The sequence below is a fragment of the Hippopotamus amphibius genome, chromosome 16, assembly GCF_030028045.1.
Source record: "Hippopotamus amphibius kiboko isolate mHipAmp2 chromosome 16, mHipAmp2.hap2, whole genome shotgun sequence".
NCBI classification, from domain to species: domain Eukaryota; kingdom Metazoa; phylum Chordata; class Mammalia; order Artiodactyla; family Hippopotamidae; genus Hippopotamus; species Hippopotamus amphibius.
This window is the reverse complement of record NC_080201.1, coordinates 58,849,069-58,870,914: the sequence shown is the minus strand read 5'-3', so window position 1 is coordinate 58,870,914 and position 21,846 is coordinate 58,849,069. Positions and strand designations below refer to the sequence as shown.

General features: G+C 44.5%; 1 protein-coding gene across 1 annotated transcript; it reads left to right on the top strand.

The window, feature by feature from the left end:
* The first annotated feature begins 7,655 nt into the window (after positions 1–7,655).
* On the top strand, positions 7,656–15,671 carry LOC130838367 (zinc finger protein 420-like). Its single transcript, XM_057711344.1, has 4 exons — positions 7,656–7,727; positions 8,684–8,810; positions 11,271–11,353; positions 14,169–15,671. The coding sequence occupies exons 1-4, from the start codon at positions 7,695–7,697 to the stop codon at positions 15,612–15,614; spliced, it is 1,689 nt and encodes a 562-aa protein (XP_057567327.1). The 5' UTR covers positions 7,656–7,694; the 3' UTR covers positions 15,615–15,671.
* Positions 15,672–21,846: the final 6,175 nt, after the last annotated feature.

The following is a 21,846-nucleotide window of genomic DNA, read 5'->3' as shown; positions in this document are numbered from 1 at the left end:
TCAAGGCCTGAGTCAGGGCCAGGTTCATAGGCATGGAGACAGCAGCAGAGATGGAGAGTCTGGTAGTGATAAGTTCGGATCCACTGGCTGGGTCTTTGAGCTGTTAGGCTGCAAAGGTCCCCCCAGGGCTGCCTGATGCACCTTCATAGAGTGATTGTGGAGTTAAATGGGCCAATAAAGCCCACTGCGTGTTGTCAAGAAGTGACAGCTGTTGTTATTTCATCTTGGCAATGGTCTATGTAGCTTTTACTCATGTGCATACATGTACTTTACATGTTTATAAACATGAAAGATAACTTTACAATTTTTGTTTTTCTAACATTAATGTTCATTTGCAAGCATTTCCCCCATGTTATTGTGTGGTTGTTATAGTTATTTCAGGGCTCCATAATGTTTCACGGGCAGGATGTATTTAGCCAATCAGTAGTTCATATAATTGAATTTTTTTTCTATCTTGTTTCTAATTGGAGATGGCCTCCTCCATGTGACAATACAGGGACATAGGCTCCTTCCATCATCAACACTTGACTACTAGGGTCACAGTGTTCATCTGCAACAGCATAAGGGAAAAGACTGTAGACAGTGACAAGTGGGACATTTTAACGAGCCAGGTCTGCATGGCATTCAGGTCATTTTTGCTCGTATTTTATTGGCCAGAACTTAGTCACGTGGTCACCCCCAAATTGCAAGGGTGGCTGGGAAGTGCAGTCCAGCTGTGTGCACAGGAAGTAGAGGAAAGGATTTGGAGATGAGCTCTCCAGTCTCCGCCACACATTATTCCAATGAGGGATCTTAGAGAAGAAAACCTAGGTGTAGAGAGTGGAAGAAAACTGCCCGAGATCACAGAGACATTAAGATCTATCTGGCAAATATGACTCTAAAATCCAAACAACTATTTTTTTCTTTAGGGTCCTCATAATTCTTGTTTGAAAAGAAAAAACCTATTGGGTCTTATTGATTAATTTTGCACCCAGTAATTTTACAGAATTATGTTATCAATTATCTTAGTGTTTCAGCTGATTCTCTGATTTCCAAGGTATCATTCATATCATATTCAAAGAAGGATGAAAACCAAGACTTCTTTATTCCAATGACATCTTTTCTTTTGTCAAACTACATTGCTGGGTTTTTGGGTTTTTTTAATAAGTTTATGTATTTATTTTATTGGCTGTGTTGGGTCTTTTTGTGCTGTGCGCGGGCTTTCTTTAGTTGCGGTGAGTGGGGGGTTACTCTTGGTTGTGGTGCGCAGGCTCCTCATTGCCGCGGAGCACAGGCTCTAGGTGCATGGGCTTCAGTAGTTGTGGCACATGGGCTTCAGTAGTTGTGGCTCATGGGCTCTAAAGTGCAGGCTCAATAGTTGTGGCACACGGGCTTAGTTGCTCCGTGGCACGTGGGATCTTCCTGGAGCAGGGATCAAACCCATGTCCTCTGCATTGGCAGGCAGATTCTTAACCACTGTACCATCTAGGAAGCCCATGTTGCTGGTTTTTAAAAGCAGTAATGGTTGACATTTTGTTTTGTTTCTGACTTTAATGGGCAATTTTTGGTGTTTTACCATTAAGCCTGATTTGGGACTTTGATTATATGTATATAATTTAAAACAAGGAGAGGCCAGTGACTCTGTAAGATTGTGGTTATTACTGTTCAATATGGGTCTATTCTTTATTAAGTTTATATAGAATGGCTGATTACTGAATACCCTCAAAACTCTTTTCATATCCGTGGATATGACTGAAACCGTGTACAAGCCCCTGTGTCCCTGTCTTTTGAAGTAAAATGCTGACTTAAGAGTTGATTGGGAAATGTGAAGATATAGAAACAAAGAATAGCTGTTGGGCTGAGAAACTGGTAACAATTTAGACTATAAATCTACCACACAGCAGAATCACCAGGAACTCCCAGTTCCCTGAAAAATATATTAAGGCCTGACACACATTCCTAACTCGTTTTTACAGGAAGCAGACCCCCGCCTCCAGATGAAAACTGCTGACCACAAGAACATTGACCCTAGACTGGCTAAAACCAGAAGCTTGATGATGCTTGAAAGTTAACCTTGATGCCAGCCAATCCAAGAACTGTTCACGGGCTGATAATGCCCTGCTCCTTGAACACTATATAAAACTCCTCACTGCCCCCTAGGGTGGGTCAAACAGTTTTGAGAGCATTAGCCCACTGTGGCCCCTTTGCCCTGCAAAACAGTAAAAGCTACACTTTTCTACTTCACCCAAAACTCTGACTCCACATTTCTATTCGGCCTGGTGAACAGAGGCTGAGTTTTGGCAACAGGACTGTATTATTTTGATATATTAATAGAAGAATTACATAATAACCCAACGCATCCTTGCTTCCTGGATACTTCCCAGCTCCCACTATAGGGGTCTATTTCCTTTACCACGCTGTCCTTTAAGAAGTGATGGATGAAACTGAGGCAAATGGAAAGGCGGCTGCCCAGGAAAATTGAATAATTAAGTAACAGAGGCTCCATTCATTCACCATCAGTTTAGATGGTGCCTTGAAGATTTTTGCTTTGGTAGGAGAAATTTGAAGTAGATGGGTTAACCGGACTATGACATCGGCTCCTGTGTAGGGCAGTGAAAGACTCTGGCTATAAGAGAAATATACACGGTGCCAGTACAGCCATACAGTTCCCAAATACTATGTTTCAGCTAGCTACAAAACAGCTATTTTCAGCATTCTTTCTCCTGACCCACGTTCTTCGCGTGGACTCCATTTCCCAGCATTCCCCTGCCCTCAGAGACCTTAGGCCTGGAGGAGCGTGAGCCGCAATGGTTTCTGGGAAATGAAGTCCAGCTGCGAAGCCGAGTTTAAAGACCAGGACTTGTGGGTCCGAAACAGCGACAGCGCAGGCGCTCTCCGGGACCCGAAGGCGTGCGGGAAGGCCTGGCAGCCGTGCACAACCCGTGGGGGCACACAGGTGAGTTCGGAACTGGCGGTCCCGAGAGGTTGCAGGTGGGTGTAGGCTGGTCCAGGCAGGTAGGCAAGAGCGCAGGAGACGGGCCCGAGTCTGCCTGGATGGGAGGGGAAGCGTGCTGTTGGCGGCGCCCCGCCCCCTCCCGTCACTCGAGAGGCGGCCTCAGAGTCCATGCTGCCACCGACTCAGCGCGCAGGAATTGGGCGCCCGCTGTTTTCCAGAACTCTAGCCAAGTGCAGCGATTTCCTAGGAGGGAGAATGCACTTTTTTCTCACTTGGCAGGTGAAGAAACAGACAAGGGAGATTCCGCGACTTCTCCCAAATCACAATGCTGATGAGTTGTCCACCTGGGCTCACACCCAGGGATGTCTGACCCGAAAGCCCTCGCATACTCTGAACAGTCATGCCCTCGGTGTCTGTCCTGATCCCGAGCGTCTGTTCTCCTTTCTCTGGGTCTCATCTCCCCTCTCTAATCTCTTACCACACCCCAACCCCCATTCCGTCTCCCTCTCTCTCCCAGGGTCTCTGCTTCTCTATCTCTGTGTCTGTCCCCTTCTCTCTGGGTCTCTGCGTGCTCCCGGCCCCAATAAGTCTCTGCGTTTTTTCTAAAAACAGTCATTTTCTTCCAAAACCATTGCAGCATGATTACGTCAGGAAATGAACATCCGTATAATACTATTGATTGGCTAATCTGCAGGCCTTCTTCAGGTTCTGCTAACTGTCCCAATAATGCCCACAGTGGCCAAAGAGAATCCCCTATCACGCACTGCATTTGTCCTCATGTCTCTTTAGTCTCCGTTAACCTGGAACAGTTCTTCAGTCTTTTTTGACCTTTGTGATCGTGATAGTTCTGAAGATTACAGACCATGTTCTTCTAGAATGTCACTCAGTTTGGATGTGTTGGAAGTTCCCTCGTGATTAGATTTGGCAGGAATACCTTAGGAGTGATGCTGTGTCCTTAACAGATCAGGAGCCTGTGATGTCAGTTTGCCCATCGCTGGTCACATTGGCCTTGATCACTTGGCTAGGGTGGTGTCTGCCAAGTTTCTCCACTTAAAAATTATCCTCTTCGTTTTATAATTTCATCAGATCCCCTTATCCTTGGAGGTTACATTCTAAGACCACCAGTGGATGGCTGAAATCTTGGATAGTGCCGAACCCTATATATACTATTGTTAACCGAGAGACTAAAACCGCCAGTTATTTTACAAGCAAAATGGGTTTACTCAGGAACAGCAAAGAATTGCAATTCGGGACAAGCAGGCTATAGCAAAAGCCATAGGAAGTCCAACAAACAAGAGAAGAACCTTATTTTATAGAGAAAAAAAAAACAGGAAAGTGGGAGGAGTTCTTGTGAATGAAAGTCTAGTGGAGAAAAGTGAGAATTCAAGGTGGTGATGGTTTCCCATTGGCCTAGATGCTGGGAAAGTTGATTTCTTGTGGGAGATGCAGTGTACATCTTTTGGGGTTGGGACCTGTAATAGATGGTTCTTTCCTGCTGAAGATCTTCTTTTAGGGCTTGTGATGGATGTGGCGTGGTACTGCATGAGAGCTCCCCCTGCTGGCCTCCCAACTCCATTTTAAATGAGGTTCCCCTTTACTAATTTTCATACTAGGTTTTTTCTAAACATTTGTACCTATGATAAAGTTTCATTTATAAACTAGGCACAATAAGAGGTTAACAACAATAACTAATGATAAAATAGAACAATTATAAGAATATACTGTAATATTATGTGATTGTAAAGTTATGTGACTGTGGTCTCTCTCTCAAAATATCTCATTGTAGAAATGTAATAATGCCTTTTCCATCTTAACTAGGCACTTATCATGCACTGTGGCTGTAACTTCCGCAATTTGAGGCATGACAGTAAAACTGGCATGATTTTCTTTTTCCTTCTTCACAATTGCATGGATAGAAGATTCGTTCTTGCCATAGATCTTAGCAACCTCAGCTTACTTTTTTTTTTTCTTTCCTCACTAAGTTGAAAACTTTCACTTTTGCACTTAAAGGAAGCACTTTACAAGCTTCTCTTTGGCGTATTCGAATTACCAGCATCACTACTCTTGCACTTTGGGGCCATTATTAAGTAAAATAAGGGTTCCTTGAACACAAGCACTGTGATATGACAGTCAATCGAGACAACTACTAAGTGACTATTGGGCAGGATACGCTGGCCAAGGGGATGATTCACGCCCCGAGTGGGACAGAGTGGGACAGCGCAAGATTTCATCATGATACTCAGAATGGTGTGTGATTTAAAACTTATGAATTGTTTCTTTCTGGAACTTTCCATGCAGTGTTTTTGGACCACAGTTGACCTCAGGTAACTGAAACCTCGGAAAGCGAAACTGCAGATAAGGGGGCATTACCATAATAAGTCACTTGTGAGGAGATAGTTAAGACTCTGTAAGACTGTTCCTCGTCAGAATTTCACCCACTAGTTTCAGCGCTCAGGTGCATGCATTCCCGTGTGGCTGTTTGCCTGGAGACACATGTGAGGCTCTGAGTCTTTATCTCTGTTGACGCAGAGCCATGTTCCCTACGGAGGCTCCAGAGAATCCATCTCCTTGCCTTTTCCAGTTTCTAGAGGCCGCCTGCATTCCTTGGCTGGTGGCCCCTTCCTCCAGCTTCAAAGCTAGAGGTGCGGTGCCTTGTCTCTCTGACTCTGCTCCTCTTTACTTCTGTCACATGGGCTTCTCCTCCGTGTCAGGTCTCCCTCTGCCTCCCTCTTATGAGGACACTTGTGATCGCATTTAGGCTCCACCCTGATAATCCAGGATCATCTTCTGATCTCAAGATGCTTAACTGGAGAGGCAGTGTTCTGGGGTGGGGTGGCAGTCCTGCCAAAGACGCAGATTGAGTGTTTGTTATCTGCCTTGAAGTGTATGGGGCTTTCCAGAACCCACCAACATCAGTCCCTTGAGGCAGCCTGTGGAAAGCTCACATATTTAACTTGGTTTTTCTAAGAACTTGTGGGGGCCTCTGAGCTCACAGCCTGGCTCTGTTACAAGTGCCGTGGCTAATGGTGTGGTCTGCACACAGCCCGCTCTGCTCTGAGTCAGGGGAGGCTGGCCGCATTCAGGGACAGTTAAGATGCTTAACTTAATCACTTCAAAAGTTCATCCCAGGGATAATTTTTGGGACCATTATTCAGCCCACCACCTGGTCCATGTCCAGGCCTGTCTTCCCCACAGGCAGGAAGTCCCTCGAGGGCAGGATCACATCTCACTCATCTCTCTGCCCTCAGAACCCCAAATGGAGCCTGTTACTCACCTGGGGGCACAGAGCATGTTTGATGAACGAATGGGGGTGACCACAGTTGGAGCACCAACTTCTCTCTGTAAAGGATTCTTCAACTTTATTTCAACAGCTGTAATCTTTTTTTCTTCCTGATGCCACGCAGGTTGCAGGATCTTAGTTCCCCAATCAGGGATCAAATCCAGGCCCACGGCAGTGAAAGCACTGTGTCCTAACCACTGGACATCCAGGGAACACCTTGGAATCTTTCTTTAAATGACATCTTAAGCAGGAGTCCAGGAATGAGGCACTTGATCACGTGCTGTAGTGTGGATGATCCTTGAACACACTGCTGAGTGAAAGAAGCCAGACACAAAAGGTCACGTATTGTATGGTTCCACTGATACAAAATGTCCGGAATAGGGAAGTGCATTGAGACAGATTAGTGGTTATGATGTGGGGCTGGCATGGGGGAAGGGAGATTCAGGGGTGACTGATTAACGGTACAAGGTTTCCTTTTAGGGCAACGGTGAAAACGTCCTGGAACTAGATAGCAGCGATGGTTGCATACCACTGTGACTGTATGAAGTGCCACTGAATTATATACATTCAGATGGTTAAAATGGTATATTTTCTGGTGTTTTACCACAATTTAAAAATGAGGCACTTGGGACTTCCCGGTGGTCCAGTGGTTAAGACTTCGCCTTCCATTGCAGGGGGTGTGGGTTCGATCCCTGATCTGGGAGCTAAGATCCCATATGCCTCCTGGCCAAAAAACCAAAACATAAAACAGAAGCAATATTGTAACAAGTTCAATAAAGACTTTAAAAATGGTCCACGTCAAAAAGAAAATCTTTAAAAAAAATTATAAGACACTACTACATATAAGATAGATAACCAACAAGGACCTACTGTATAGCACAGGGAAGTCTACTCAGTATTTCTGTAATGACCTATAAGAGAAAAGAATCTAAAAAAGAATGAATATATGTATATGTGTAACTGAATCACTTTGCTGTACACCTGAAACTGACACAACATTGCAAGTCAACTCTACACCAATAGAATGTAAAAAATAAATAAATAAATAAACAAACAAATAAATACATAAATAATAAGGAAAAAAAGGACGGGTTGTCTCTTCCAGCAGACTTCTGGGTTTGAATCTCATTCTGACACTTGATGTCTCTGTGACCTTGAGCAATGGCCTTGGCCTCTTGTGCTTGGATTTCCTCATCTGGCGATAACTGTAGTTACTTCTTTGAGACTTGTCGTGTGCAGTGAGCTGAACCCCTTGGTTGCTAGTGGTGATTGCTATAGAATGGGGGCCTCAGGCAGCCTGCCCCGAGCCTTTGCTTTGGCTCTTAGGAGACGAGGGGCCCCTCTGTCATGAGGCATCGTTTGCAAAGTGTCTGTCTGTCTGAGCCAGAACTGACCCCCTCTCTGCTCTATCTTCCTCCTGTAGCTTTGCGGATTCAGGCCTGGTCCTTTCCTCTGGAGGTGCATGCCTGGGACCCAGCAATGGCCATCAGGACCCTGACAGGCAAGGGCCAGGTGAGTCTGGGCTCCCCGCTTCCCCGAGATGACTTTGTGGACCCCAGAGAGCCTTCCCTGTCTCTGCCTGTGGCCCCAAGACCTTCTGCCCCTCCCAACACTAGGAGAGATACGGTGATGGGACTGGGAGTTGCAGGGCCGGGGGGCAGGATTCTCCAAGCTGGAGAATTATGACATTATGACACGGTCTAAAAATCAATCATCGAACGCTCGGCAGCCTTTGGTTACCAGGCGAAGTGGGCAGTGGCCAGTTTTCTTCATCCCTGAGCCTTATTCTTGGAGTCAGGAGTGGGAGTTGGGATCAGAATTGGAGTCTGGGATGTAGTGCAACTTAGGAATAGCTCTAGCACATGACTTGGTGGGGCGGTTTTTGTCTTGGTTTGGTTTGGTTTAGTTTTTTGGCCATGCCACACGGCATGCAGAAGTTCCCCAACCAGGAATCAAACCCATGCCCCCTGCGTTGGAAACACAGAGTCTTAACCACTGGACCACTAGGGAACTCCAATAGTTTTTTTAAAGTGTTTCTCAGGGCTATCATGTACAGGTGTGTAAGTTACGCACTGCACAAGGGTGCCTCATCTCAGTGGCATGATTTGCATCTTCTACCTCCTACATGGGTATATTTATTATAGCAATTTACATGCAGATGGCAGTCCACTGTCATATGCTAGAAATAATTGGTGTATTATAACAATTTTCCAACAAATGGCAGTAAAGAGTCACGTGAATGTAGTGGCGGGGGTGGCTTGTTTTACGTTCTACAAGGGTACCTGTTAGCTAACAGCTGCCCTTGACTTTTTACATTCCGTGGGCATGTTTAATTCAGGGGTCCCAAATCGGCTGAGTCAGAATGTTGCAGCCCAGGGAGTAAGTGATAGACTCGTAACCCATGACTTGTCCCACCCCAGAGTTCTGGAAAGATGTGCCCATCTGTGATGTAAAATTGGCCCTTGCAGGAATCGGTGACCTTCAAAGACGTGGCTGTGGACTTTACCCTGGAGGAGTGGGGCCGGCTAGGGCCTGGCCAGAGGGAGCTATATCGGGATGTGATGCTGGAGAACTACCAGAACCTTCTCTCGCTGGGTGAGGCCCTGCCCTCTGCCCTCCCAGGAAGAGACAGGATGCCCCCTTCAGCCCTTATCTCCTCTGTGTCCATCCACTGCTTAACTGTGGGCATTCACTGGGGTCCTCTCTGTTCCTGTCACCAGGCCCCCTTAGGTGGCCCTTGTTCATCTCTCTGTCTCTCTGTCGGCTTCTCCCAGAGTCCTGTATCCGTGAGGGCCCCAAGTCCTCTGCCTATCCCACAAAATCTTCAGCCTGTGCCCCTGTCCTCTTCTTCTTCTTTTTAATTTATTAAAGTATAGTTGATTTACAATGCTGTGTTAATTTCTTCTGTACAGCAGAGTGATTCAGTTATTCTTTTTCTAATTCTTTTTCATATTCTTTTCCATTATGGTTGATCACAGGATATTGAATAGAGTTCCCTGTCCTATACAGTAGGCCCTTTTGTTTATCCATCCTATATATAATAGTTTGCATCTGCTAATCCCAAATTCCCAACCCATTCCTCCCCCATCCCCCCCACCCCAGCAACCACAAGTCTGTTCTCTATGTCTGTGAGTCTGTTTTTGTTTCATAGATATGTTGATCTGTGTTGTATTTTAGATTCCACATATAAGCAATATCGTGGGATATTTGTCTTTCTCTGTCTGACTTACTTCACTTAGTAAATGATCATCTCTAAGTCCATTCATGTTGCTTCTAATGGCATTATTTCATTCTTTTTATGACTGAGTAATATTCCATCGTATATATACACCACATCTTCTTTATCCATTCATCTTTCAATGGACATTTAGGTTGTTTCCATGTCTTTGCTACTGTAAATAGTGCTGCTATGCACATAGGGGTGCATGTTTATTTTAGTTTAGTTTAGTTTATGCCGCACCATGCGGCTTGTGTGATGTTAGTTCCAAGACCAGGGATTGAACCCCAGGCCCTCTGCAGTGAAAGTGTAGAGTCCTAGCCGCTGGACCACCAGAGAATTCACTACACGTATCTTTTCAAATTAGAGTTTTGTATGAATATATGCCCAGGAGAAAAACCACATTGTTTTGAATAGACAGTTTAGGCATAGGGAGCCCCTCTTGTCAGTTAGAGAGTGCTGGAAACCTCCCAAAACCCAGGTTCCCAGATGCCAGCAAGGGCAGCTTTGTGAGCAGGCCTTGCCAAGGAGAGCAGTCACCTGCTGTGTTAAACCCTTTTCTGTACAACCTGCACATACAGACAAGGTCCCTTCAGTCTGTGTAGCTGGTGGCCTACAGAACATCTCCCTGGGGAGGTCCCGGCCCTCATGCTCCCTGTCCTCACCGAGCTCACCATGTCTCCCTGGACCCACTCCTCCTCTAGTACACCCATCTCAGGGACAGTCCCCGCGCATCCAGTCACCACGCCAGTCCTGCGCATGGCCTGTACCTGCTCCTTCATACCCTTATGTGACCTTACCCCTGCCACTCTCCTCAATGTCATCCCCTTCCTTTCTCTTCCTTCCTCCCTCTTCTCCATGCAGAGGAAAGCTTGTCATTTAAGGTGAGAGCGATTTTTCAGCACATTTGCTTATAGAAATGATCAGTAGGGAGTGTGTTTCTTTCCTAGGAAGCTGTAGCAAGTTACCACAAACGTGGGCACTCAAGGTGGCAGCAATGTATCCTCTCATAGTTCTGGAAGCCAGGAGTGCAAACTCAAGGTGGGGGCAGGGCTGGGCTCCTTCTCAAGGCTCCTTGGAAGAGTCTTTCCTTGCTTCTTCCAGCTTCTGAAGACTCCTGGCATCCTTGGAGTTCTTTGCCCTGTACCTGCATCACCCCAGTCTCTGCCTCCATTTTCACCTGGCCTTTTCCCCTCCAAATGTGTCTGCGTCTTTCCTCTTCTTATAAGGACACCCGTCATTGGATTTAGGGTGATTTAGATTCCTACCTGAATCCAGTAGGGCCTCATCTTAAGCATTTACATCTGTAAAGCCCCTCTTTCCAAATCAGGTCACCTGCTGAGGTTCCTTGGCGGCCTAATTTGGGAGGAACACTGTTCCGCCCACTGCAGGAAGAGAGGAATTAGTGACCTCAATGACAGCAGGCATGAAAAAGTCAAAAGAAACAGATGAGATGAATTTTAGTTATCTGTTTTGTTGCACCCAATCTGGCCGAACTATGCTCATTTGGGCACATGTTGACATCATAATCAATCTATAAATTATCAGTGAGATCATTTTTCTCTTTTCTCCATATCAGGCCTTCGAAATGCGATGTGTATTTTTCACTCAACCAGAACGCAGAGCTGGAGCCTTAAACAGTGATGTCAGGACTCAGGTTCTCTCTGGAATGCAGTGGGCACTCAACAAACGAGTCTTGCATTGACCTTCAGATCCGCTAATCATTAGGCGTCCAATGTATGCATCTCCCCTGCAGACCCTGGGCCTCGGGCCCAGCCCTGAGGCCTCCCTGTGACCGTGGCACCCATGGCCAAGTCTTGTGTCTTTTCCAGGGGCAGGACTCCCTGGGTCCAAACCCGATGTGATCTCCCGTCTAGAGCGAGGGGAAGAGCCCAGGATGGAGAGGAGAGAAGACCAGCAAGTTACCTGTCAAGGTGGGTGAGGATGTCCAGCAGGTGCAAGCCATCTTCCTACCCTGTCAGTCATGATCAGTGACAGTCATTCGAAAGTGAGGGGTTGTAAAATACAGGCCATCACTGTGGGCGCTGGGTTGAAATCCCAGTTCTATTGCTTCCTGACTGTGTGACCTTTAGGCAAGTCATTTAGCCCCTCTGTGCCTCAATTTCCTCATCTGCAAAATGGGGTCAATAATAGTACCTGGAGTTGGGAAGAATAAGTGAGTTAACACATACAGAGGGCACCCAGGAACCCCCTGCTCAGAATAGGCTCCGATGATTATCGTTATGATTACAGTAAGTCCCCCACATACAAACGCATTCATTCCAGGAGCACGTTTGTAAGTCCAGTTTGTTCGTTAAGTCCAACAAAGTTAGCCTAGGTACCCAACTAACACAATCAGCTATATAGTACTGTACTGTAATAGGTTTATAATACTTTTCACACAAATAATACGTAAAAAACAAACATAAAAAATAAAGAAAACATTTTAAATCTTACAGTACAGCATCTTGAAAAGTATACCAGACACATGAACTAACTTACGTGATTGGACATGAGAACACATGTTCCCATCTTTGAAAGTTTGCAACTTGAAGGTTTGTATGTAGGGGACTAACTTTATTTATTGGGAATCACTTCTGTAATAGAACCAGAAGTGGGACCTGGCCTGACATGTTGGGGGACAGGAAGAAGCCAGATTTCTGCCCCCACTGGCCCACAACCTCATTAGAGGAGGGAACTGAAGCATCTTTGTTTCTGTCACTTGTCTACCCTGTTGGGGGACCAGGACTTGCCCCCTTCTTCCCCCTCACTCACCACAGCCCATCAGGCCCCAGTCCTGTCCCTCCAGCCCCCATGTCTTTGCGCAGCAGCCCCCTGCCTCTCTCATAGCCCTGGCTCAGGCCTCAGCTTCCCTCACCTGGACCCTCATGGCAGCCTCCTCTCTGGCCTCCCAGCCTCCAGTCTTATGCCCTCCAGTTCATCTCACACAAGGCCCCAGATCCCATCCCTCCCCTGCTCACAGACCTGTGGCTCCCCAGTGGCCCTGAGACAGAGTCCTAGCCCCCAAACCTGGCACTCGAGGCCCTGCATGGTCCAGCCTGCTCTGTCTCTGGCCTCATCTCTCGTCACCATCTACGCATGGTGGTACCCCATGTCCTGACCTCACTCACTGAAGCCCCATCCATCCCTCAATCTGAGTGAGCGTTCCCATCTTTGGGCCTTCACACGTGCTGTTCCCTCTGCCTGAAACACCCTTCCCTGCTTTGTCTGCCTAGTGAACACCTTCATGTAGCTCAAGGCTACAGGTCACCTCCTCCAGGAGGCCTTCCCTGACTTCCAGGCTGAGTTACCTGCCGCTTCTCTGTGCTTTCACAGCTCCTTGCTTGAACTGCTATTATTGCACTTGTTCATGTGGCAGTTAAGAGTGTGGGCTCTGGAGCTAGACTCTCTGAGTTCAAATCCCAGCCCTGCCACTGACAGGCCATGTGACTGTGGGTAAGTGACTTAACATCTTGGTGCTTGTCTGTAAAGTGGGGACATTGATTGGGGACACTGATAGTACCCACTTCACTGAATTTCTTTTGGGGAGTAAATTAGAGAACTCTGGGTGCTAAGACTCAAGCAGACTGCCCTGGGTGAAGGCATCTTCCATGTACCTCTGAAGTTCACATCAGTAGAGAAAAGCACATCCAAGTGACCCTTGCAGAGAGAGGATGACTTGGAAGCCTTCACATGATCTCTGTAGGCTTCACCTACACACTTACTTGTTATATACTTTGCTGTAATAAATTTTAGCTGTGTGGACAACTTGTTGTTGAGTCATGTAAATCTTTCCAGAAAAATCACCGAACTAGTGGATGGCTGTGAGATCACCCCAAATAGAAACAGGGCAACTAAATCCTATGTGGGATTTTCAAAATAATCCTGATGTCATTGGATTAGGCAATGGTTTCTTAGATATGACATCAAGGGAACACACAACAAAAGAAAAAATAAATTGGACATCATAAAAATTTAAAACTTTTGTGCTTCAAAAGACACTACAAAGAAAATGAAAAGGCAACCCACAAAATGCCAGAAAAATTCTGTAAATTATGTCTGATAAGGAACTGATAATTCTTATAACTCAATAATAAAAAGGCAAATAATCCAATTAAAAATGGGCCAAGGGAGACTTCCCTGGTGGTCCAGTGATTAAGACTCCATGCTACCACTACAGCGGGAGCAGGTTCGATCCCTGGTCAGGAAACTAAGATCCCACAAGTGCAGCCAAAAAAAAAAAAATTACAATGCCAGGTCTAAATAACCAGCTTCTTTTGTCCTAGGACAGATGAAGTTCATATTTTCCATTTCTTTCAGACTTGGAGACGAGCTCTGCAACTACTCAGGAGACACTTCTAAAAAAGAATATTTCCGAAGAGATGGCTTCCCCAATGGGAAAGATGGAGGGAATTATAAGGGCAGTGCTTGGAGATGCCAAGTTGGGGGACTCTTGGACATGCAGCCATCAACTGGAGGACCAGGGAAAGCAAGAGAGGCGTTTGCGGTGGTTGTTTGCTACTCCCAAGAAAAACATCCATGGGGAGTTGAGAAGCTTCAGGCGGACATCAGCCTTTGTCAGGAAGCAAAGAGTGCCTGGGGGAGAGAACCCTCAGAAGTGGACCAGGTCAAGAAAGAGCCTGAAACACCAAAGGACCTTTGTAGAAAAGAAACCATTTAACTGCATGGAATGTGGGAAAGCCTTCATCTACCATTCAGACTATGTTCTACACCAGAGAATTCACACTGGAGAGAAGCCCTACAAGTGTAATGATTGTGGAAAGGCATTCAGCAACAGCTCATATTTCATTCAGCACCACATCATCCACACCGGAGAGAAGCCCTATGCCTGCAACGAATGTGGCAAGACCTTTACCCAGAGCTCATCGCTCACTGAGCATCAGAGGATCCACACTGGAGAGAAACCCTACAAATGCAAGGAATGTGGGAAAGCCTTCACCCAGAGCTCCTCCCTCATCAAACACCAGCGATGCCACACTGGGGAGAAACCCTATAAATGCAACCAGTGTGGGAAGTTCTACTCCCAGGTGTCCCACCTCACCCGCCACCAGAAAATCCACACAGGGGAGAAGCCCTACAAATGCAGTGAGTGTGGCAAGGCTTTCTGTCACACTTCCTCCCTGACTCAGCACCAGACAATCCACACTGGAGAGAAACCCTACAAGTGTAACGAGTGTGGGAAAACCTTCAGCCACAGCTCGTCACTGACCCAGCACCAGCGAGTTCACACTGGAGAGAAACCTTACGAGTGTCCTGAGTGTGGCAAAGCCTTCAGCCACAGTTCGTCCCTGACTCAGCATCAGAGAATTCATACTGGCGAGAAGCCATATGAGTGTCATGAGTGTGGGAAGGCTTACACACAGATTTCCCATCTCATGAGGCACCAGAGCATTCACATGGGAGAGAAACCCTATATATGTAATGAGTGTGGAAAGGCTTTCAGTCACACCTCCTCCTTTACTCAACACCAGACAATTCACACTGGAGAGAAGCCCTACAAGTGTAATGAATGTGGGAAAACCTTCAGCCAGAACTCTTCACTTACGCGCCACCAGAGAATTCATACTGGGGAGAAGCCCTATGAGTGTAAAGTTTGTGGGAAGGCATACACCCAGATTTCCCACCTCATTCAACACCAGAGGACTCACACTGGAGAGAAACCTTATGAGTGCAGTGAGTGTGGGAAAGCCTTCAGCCGGAGCACCCATCTCATTGAGCATCAGAAGATCCACACGGGCGAGAAACCCTATAAGTGTAAGGAGTGTGGGAAAACATTCAGTCACAATTCATCCCTCACTCAACATCAGAGGATTCACACTGGTGAGAAACCCTATGCCTGTAAGGAATGTGGGAAAGCTTTCAACCAGAGCATCCACCTTATTCAGCATCAGAGGATTCACACAGGGGAGAAGCCCTACAAGTGTAAGAACTGTGGGAAAACATATACCCAAATTTCACACCTCATTCAGCACCAGAAAGTTCACATGGGTGGCAACCACTATGTGTGTAAAGAATGGGGAGAGGATTTTAGCTGGGGTTCACACCTGGCCAAACATCAGAGACTTCATGCCGTGCAGGATAGCTACGTCTGTGGTAATTTTGAGAAAGCCTTTGCTTGGAGTACGCAGCTCACTGATCATCAGAGAACTCATGCTGACTAGAGAACCTGAGAATGAAACAAACTGGCGATTCTGCTGTTGGGTTCCATTCAGCCTTCATCAGCAGTAGTAACTTCCTCCCAGAGAGGAACCCTAACAGTATATATTGAGAGACTTGGTTCCTTTATTTCCTAGAAAGAGGCTGGCACCATTTTTCACCAGCTGGGACACCTGATCATTCAAAAGGCTTCCCCCCAAAATCTCAGCTTCCCCCCTATTTCTCAACCCTACAATGTCCCCAGATGGTGGTAGATATGGAGAAGTCTAAATAGGATGCAGCTTCATCTGGGATCTTTAATAAGGTCTCTCCAAGTTTTTTTAATTTATTCATCATTTGTTAAATTAGAGCCTGGAAATTTAAGAAAAAACAAACACAGCTGGAGAGATTCATCCTTCAGAGTAAAAGTCGCAAATATGTGTAGCTAAAGATAAATGCCAGATGATTTTAGTTTCCTTTAAAAATCTAAGCTACAAATTTCACTGAAAAATATGCAGTTGTCTTAAACACAGAATATGTTTCATATATTTCCAGCCGTTTTTAATGTCCTATTGTTTCTGTCTTTTCCATTTCTAGGAATTATGCTTTACAAAGTAATTGCCCTGATAAACATCATTTTCTGATTTTATTCATGCCCAAAAGGAGGTTTTTCTCTCCTCATATTTTTGAAACATAGTACTTTTATTATAAATAATACACATAATTTTATAACAGGAAAAAATTTTTAAGTAGAATAACATAAGCTCATTGAAAAGGGTAATTTGAAAAGTGTAGAGAAGTATGAACTAAACTACCAAGTCCCCATAATCCCACAGCCCAGAGAGACCCACTAGTCATTTTGAGCATATTTCTTTCTGGTTTCACTCTGTAGTCCATATTTTTAAATGTTGAAAATTTTGGATCATAAAACAAAAGCCATATACTCACCTACAACTTGGCCACTCTCAAGTCAGGTTGTTTTGATTTTTTTTTTCATCTTTCCTTCCAAATATCGTTTAAAAATAAGTGTTACTTTATTTAATTGTAATAAGAGTGTAGAAACAATTTTGGCTTCTCTGTTTTGCCCTCATTATACCATGATATTGTCCTTTGTCACCACATAAACTTCATATTCATCATTATTAGGCTAATGTTATTTCATTGGTGGGTGTAGAATAATCTACAAATCCACTCCCTCATTTAGGCTTTGCTCTGAGCCCCCGATTCACACAGGTTATTCACCACTTTTCCCAATTATGAGTCATGTAATAATGAGTCGTAATTTTCCTTTCTTACTTCCCCTCTCCTTTTGGGGGTATCATTTCTCTAAGTCGAATTCCCAGGATGGGAATAACAGAATTAAGACTCTAACCATTTTCTTAGTTTCTGGAACATGTTGTCAAATTGCTTTCCAAAGGGGCTGAACCTAATCTACCTGGCACAGGCTGGGACCTGAGGACCACAGTTCTGTTACGTTTTTGCCAGCACTGACTGAACATCAATCATATTCCCATGTCAAGCATATAAAATGGCTAGTGATTTCAGTAACTTACTGTGTGCCAATTTTGTTCTAAGTCCTTGGTAAGTATGAACTCCTTTCATTCTTCAACAGCCATATATGTTCAGGGCTGTATTGTCCATTTCACAGATGAGGACACTGAGGCACACAGGTGAAGTGGACAAAGTCTCACAGCTTTGAGGTCATGGAGTCTGGACTCAAGTTCAAGTAATCAGACTCCAGATGCTATGCACTGAACTTCTATTGGGATTGAACACATTCCACATATTACATTTCCTTCTTAAAATAATGTTTATTGTCATTATAAAAACCAATACATGCTTCTTGGGGAGGAAGATGTGTTTAAATCATTTTCCCCCATTAAAGAAATACATACTTCTTATAAAAAATTTACAAGATCCAAGAAATCTGGAAGATTTTACCCAAAGGCTGGTGCTACCCAGAGATAACTGTTAACATTTTGCTACACTTCTGCTATTTTTAACACAATCACTGGGACTTCCCTGGTAGCACAGTGGTTAAGAATCCACCTGCCAATGCAGTGGACGTGGGTTCAATCCCCTGTCCAGGAAGATCCCACATGCCACAGAGCAACTAAGCCTGCTCACCACAACTACTGAGCCTGGCACTCTATAGACTGCGAGCCACAACTACTGAGCCTGTGTGCTGCAACTACTCAAGCCTGAGTGTCTCAAGCCCATGCTCCACCACAAGAGAAGCCACCACAGTGAGAAGCCTGTGCACCACAATGAAGAGTAGTCCCTGCTCACCACAACTAGAGAAAGCCTTTGAACAGCAATGAAGACCCAACACAGACAATAAATAGATTTTTTTAAAAACTTAATCGCAGTATTATAATGCTTTAATAAACCTGGGATACACTTAATATACAGTTTAGCATACTTCTATGTTTACTTAACTTTATATCACAGGCCCCATCATTAAATATTATGATTTAGCCAGATCATTATACCCATATCATTAAATACCCATGTCATTAAATAATATTTAACAACGTGACGTTTGGGGGCTTTGCATAGTTTGTCTTTATTCGACCAATGTAGTAGCCAGTACCCTGTTAGATATTTTGGTTGCTTCCAGTTTTTGACTTTTACAAACATCCTTTCTACTGAAGTCTTAGGCTGAGCACCTGACCAGTTCCCAAGTAAAATCCTGGCAGGGAGGTCGTGGGAAGAGAGAACATTTTAATGACCCCATGCATGTAGCTAATGGCTTCCTGAAATTTCTGTATCAGTTGGCAATCTGATTGGCAATAGATGGGACGGCATCTCACCAACATCATCAGTGGTAACTATTAGCATGTTTTAAAGTCTTTGCTCAGGTATTTCTTCCAATCTTCTGTGACTTCTTGCATGGTTGATGAAATACACGTTTATTGTGAATAACTCAACACAAAAACGAAGAACGCTATGGCTCTCCATAAATCTTTATTCCAAAGATTCTAGACTTTTTTCTAAGATTCTAGGTTTTCTGTTGTCTCTCCCTTCCTGTTCTAGGTTTTCTGTTGTCTCTCCCTTCCTGTTGTTATGAAATATATGTGCATAAAATATTATTTATATGGTATAATCACAGACGTGATTTTAGAAGTGACTTTTTTCACTTGATATTATGTGAATATTTTCCCATGACAATGTGAAATATACATGTAGTATGTATTGTACAAAAATATATACATATGTATATATATGTATCATCATTTGCCACTTTACTTTTTAAGTTTATGTTTATTTTATTTATTGGCTGCATTGGGCCTTTGTTGCTGTGTGGGCTTTCTCTAGTTGCAGTGAGTGGGGGCTACTATTCATTGCGGTGTGCAGACTTCTCATTGTGTTGGCTTCTCTTGTTGCATAGCACAGGCTCTAGGTGTGTGGGCTTCAGTAGTTGTGGCATATGGGCTCAATAGTTGTGGCTCACGGGCTTCAGAGCTCAGGCTCAGTAGTTGTGGCACATGGGCTTAGTTGCTCCGCACCATGTGGGATCTTCCCGGACCAGCGCTCAAACCCATTTCCCCTGCATTGGCAGGCAGATTCTTAACCACTGAGCCACCAAGGAAGTTCCTCATTTGCCACTTTTAACAGCTGCGTAATATTTAATGCTGAGTTTCTTGAATTTATTTAACCAAATTCTATTAATGGACATTTGGGTTGTTTTATTTTCTTTTCCATCATTGGAAATATATTATTTAACACTTGTGCAAATCATCTCCAGAAGATGAATTCCTAGAAGTAAACTTGAGATCGTAGAATGTCCACATTTAAAATTTTGACAGTTATTGCTAAATAATCCTCCAAAAAAGGATGAACCAATTTACACGACTCCTGAAAGTGTATATTAGTGCCTATCTCTGTTCCTCCACTTCCTTCACAAATACTCTGTATTAGCCTTTTTGTTATTTTTAACATTTCTAATCTAATAAGTAAAAATGTCTTATTGTTTACCTTAAAGTAATGTGACAGAAGAGCTATTTTATGGCTTTGTTACATCACTAGAGAGGCAAACTTTGGCTAGCTAAGAACACATTTTTGTGTGTACCTAGGGTTTTGAAAGTTAAGAGGGGAGCTTTGTACAGCTGTACCTCCTTTTATTGTGCTTCACCTTATTGTGTGTTTTACAAATTGAAGTTTTGTGGCAACCCTGTATTGTCATTTGTTAGCATTCTTTAGAAATAAAATATTTTTAAGGTAAAAAAATGGCCTATTGATAATGAGATTGATACTTTAATGTATTTATTGATGTTTTGTCTTCTTCAAATTGTTTATTTGTATATTTTGCCCATTTTTAATTGGGCCACCTTTTTGTGTTGATTTATAGGAGTAAGTGTATGTATTATACATATTAACTCTTTGGTATTTATGTTCCTAATATTTTCTCCCAGTTTGTTATTTCTCTTTCAATTTTGTTTATGGTGTATTTTGCTACACAGAATTTTTAAACTTTTAGGTATTCAATTCTATCTGTATTTTCTTTTATAATTCTTGGACCTACTATCATGCTAAGAAAGGCCTCCCTCACCCCCAAGATTATGAAAAAGTTCGCCTATATTTTATTCTATTACTTTTATGATATTTTTAAATATTAAATTTTTATTCCTTCTGCATTTTTTTATGGCTTGTGGTATAAAATTTCAGTTTCTAGAAGCCACCTTCATTCCTTGGCTTGTGGCCCCTTCATCCTCAAAACCAGAGGCATAGCATCTTTAAATCCTTTGTCCTAATATATTCTGCCATATATGTAACGTTCTCAGCATTTTTGGTCCACTTCCTTTGTAAACAGAGCACTACAGTGCACAGCCCTCAGCACTGGGCCATTGCTGCACACCCTCCAGTTACCAGGCAGTGGTTACTGGGAGACCATTAATGCGGGTTGGTTACAGCCAGTTAGAGGTCCTGCTCAGCAATTGGTCAGTGCTGCAGTAGGGCCCTCCCCTAAGCTAGCAACTGCCAATGGGCGACCTTTAGGGGGCCTGTTCAGCCATTGGTGGGCACTTGGCCCCACCCCCAAGTGAGTAACTGTCAATGAGCCACCATTAGAGGAGCTAACCTTAGAGTCTATGGAGTGGTGATCATCTGGTGGAGAGTGAGGTAAGAGGCAGATCCTGACCTTCTCCCCTGGGGCTCTCCAGCTCACCCCGCCTCAGGTGAGACCACCCACTGGCTGGACTCAGGCCCTGAGGCAGCAGTGACCCTCTCCCATCCCTGCCTCTGTGACCTAATGGCAGTGGCAGTTTGCATGGGACACAGTCTGGGGGAGCTGGCCCCCACCCTTTGGGCGGCCTGAGGAGCCTGAGGACCAGTTGGGTCCTGGGCCCCTGGCTCCCTCAGCGATGACAGCTGGGCAAGTTCTGGGGACCTGGCCCTGAGGGAGCCACCAACTGAGTTCTGCCTCTTCAGCCAGGCCTGGGCACTGGTGGGAGGACCCAGACTGGGTGCCGGATGAATGCTCCAGGGCAGGGTAACCCCCCACCCCTGCCAGGGACCCCCTTCTCTTAGCCAGGCCTGGGCCTCGGAGAGTGAAAGTTGTGCTTTGGGACCTTCCCCTTTCTTGTTAGAACAGAGAGTAACACTTGTTTGGTGGAGATTGACAGGAACATTGTTACCTGACCATGACCTGACCTCAAGAACAAGCAACCTGACACCAGGAAGTTTGCAACAACTAACCACACCCCTCCCTAACCTTTCCTATAAGAGGGCTTTGCTGAAAGCTTTCAGGGAGTTCGGGGTTTCTTTTTAAGGCGTGAGCCACCTGTCTCCTTGCATGACCCTGAGGTAAACCTTTCTCTGCTCCAAACTCCAGCATTTTGGTATTGTTTGGCCTCACTGTGTGGTGGGCACACAGACTTGGGGTTCGGTAATACTTTCTCGAAGACTCACCCCTCCTTTACTAACATACTGATGTAGAATAACTGAATTTTTAATCTAAGAGAACCTAGTTTTGAATCTTGCCTTTGCCATTGTCTTGCTGTCTGATCTAGTTTCTTTATCTCTTTATATTTTAAACAAGAATAATAAGTTATATTACAAAAGATGTTCTGGGTTTCAAATAACAGAAAAGTTAAGAATTCAAACAAGAAAGACAGTTTACTAGCTCAAGTAGCCAAAAGAACCAAAACAAGGCATTCATCTTGTTTATCCTAGTACTTCAGGATGCCTTCAGTGGCAAGTAAGAGAAAACCCCAACTCAAACTGTCACAAACACTAGAAAGAAGAAATCTACAGGTA

Coding starts and splice junctions, on each gene's coding strand:
- LOC130838367 (XM_057711344.1), top strand. CDS start 7,695: ATGGCCATCAGGACCCTGACAGGCAAGGGCCAG. Junction 7,728..8,683: donor CCCTGACAGGCAAGGGCCAG/GTGAGTCTGGGC, acceptor TGGCCCTTGCAG/GAATCGGTGACCTTCAAAGA. Junction 8,811..11,270: donor CCAGAACCTTCTCTCGCTGG/GTGAGGCCCTGC, acceptor TTCCAGGGGCAG/GACTCCCTGGGTCCAAACCC.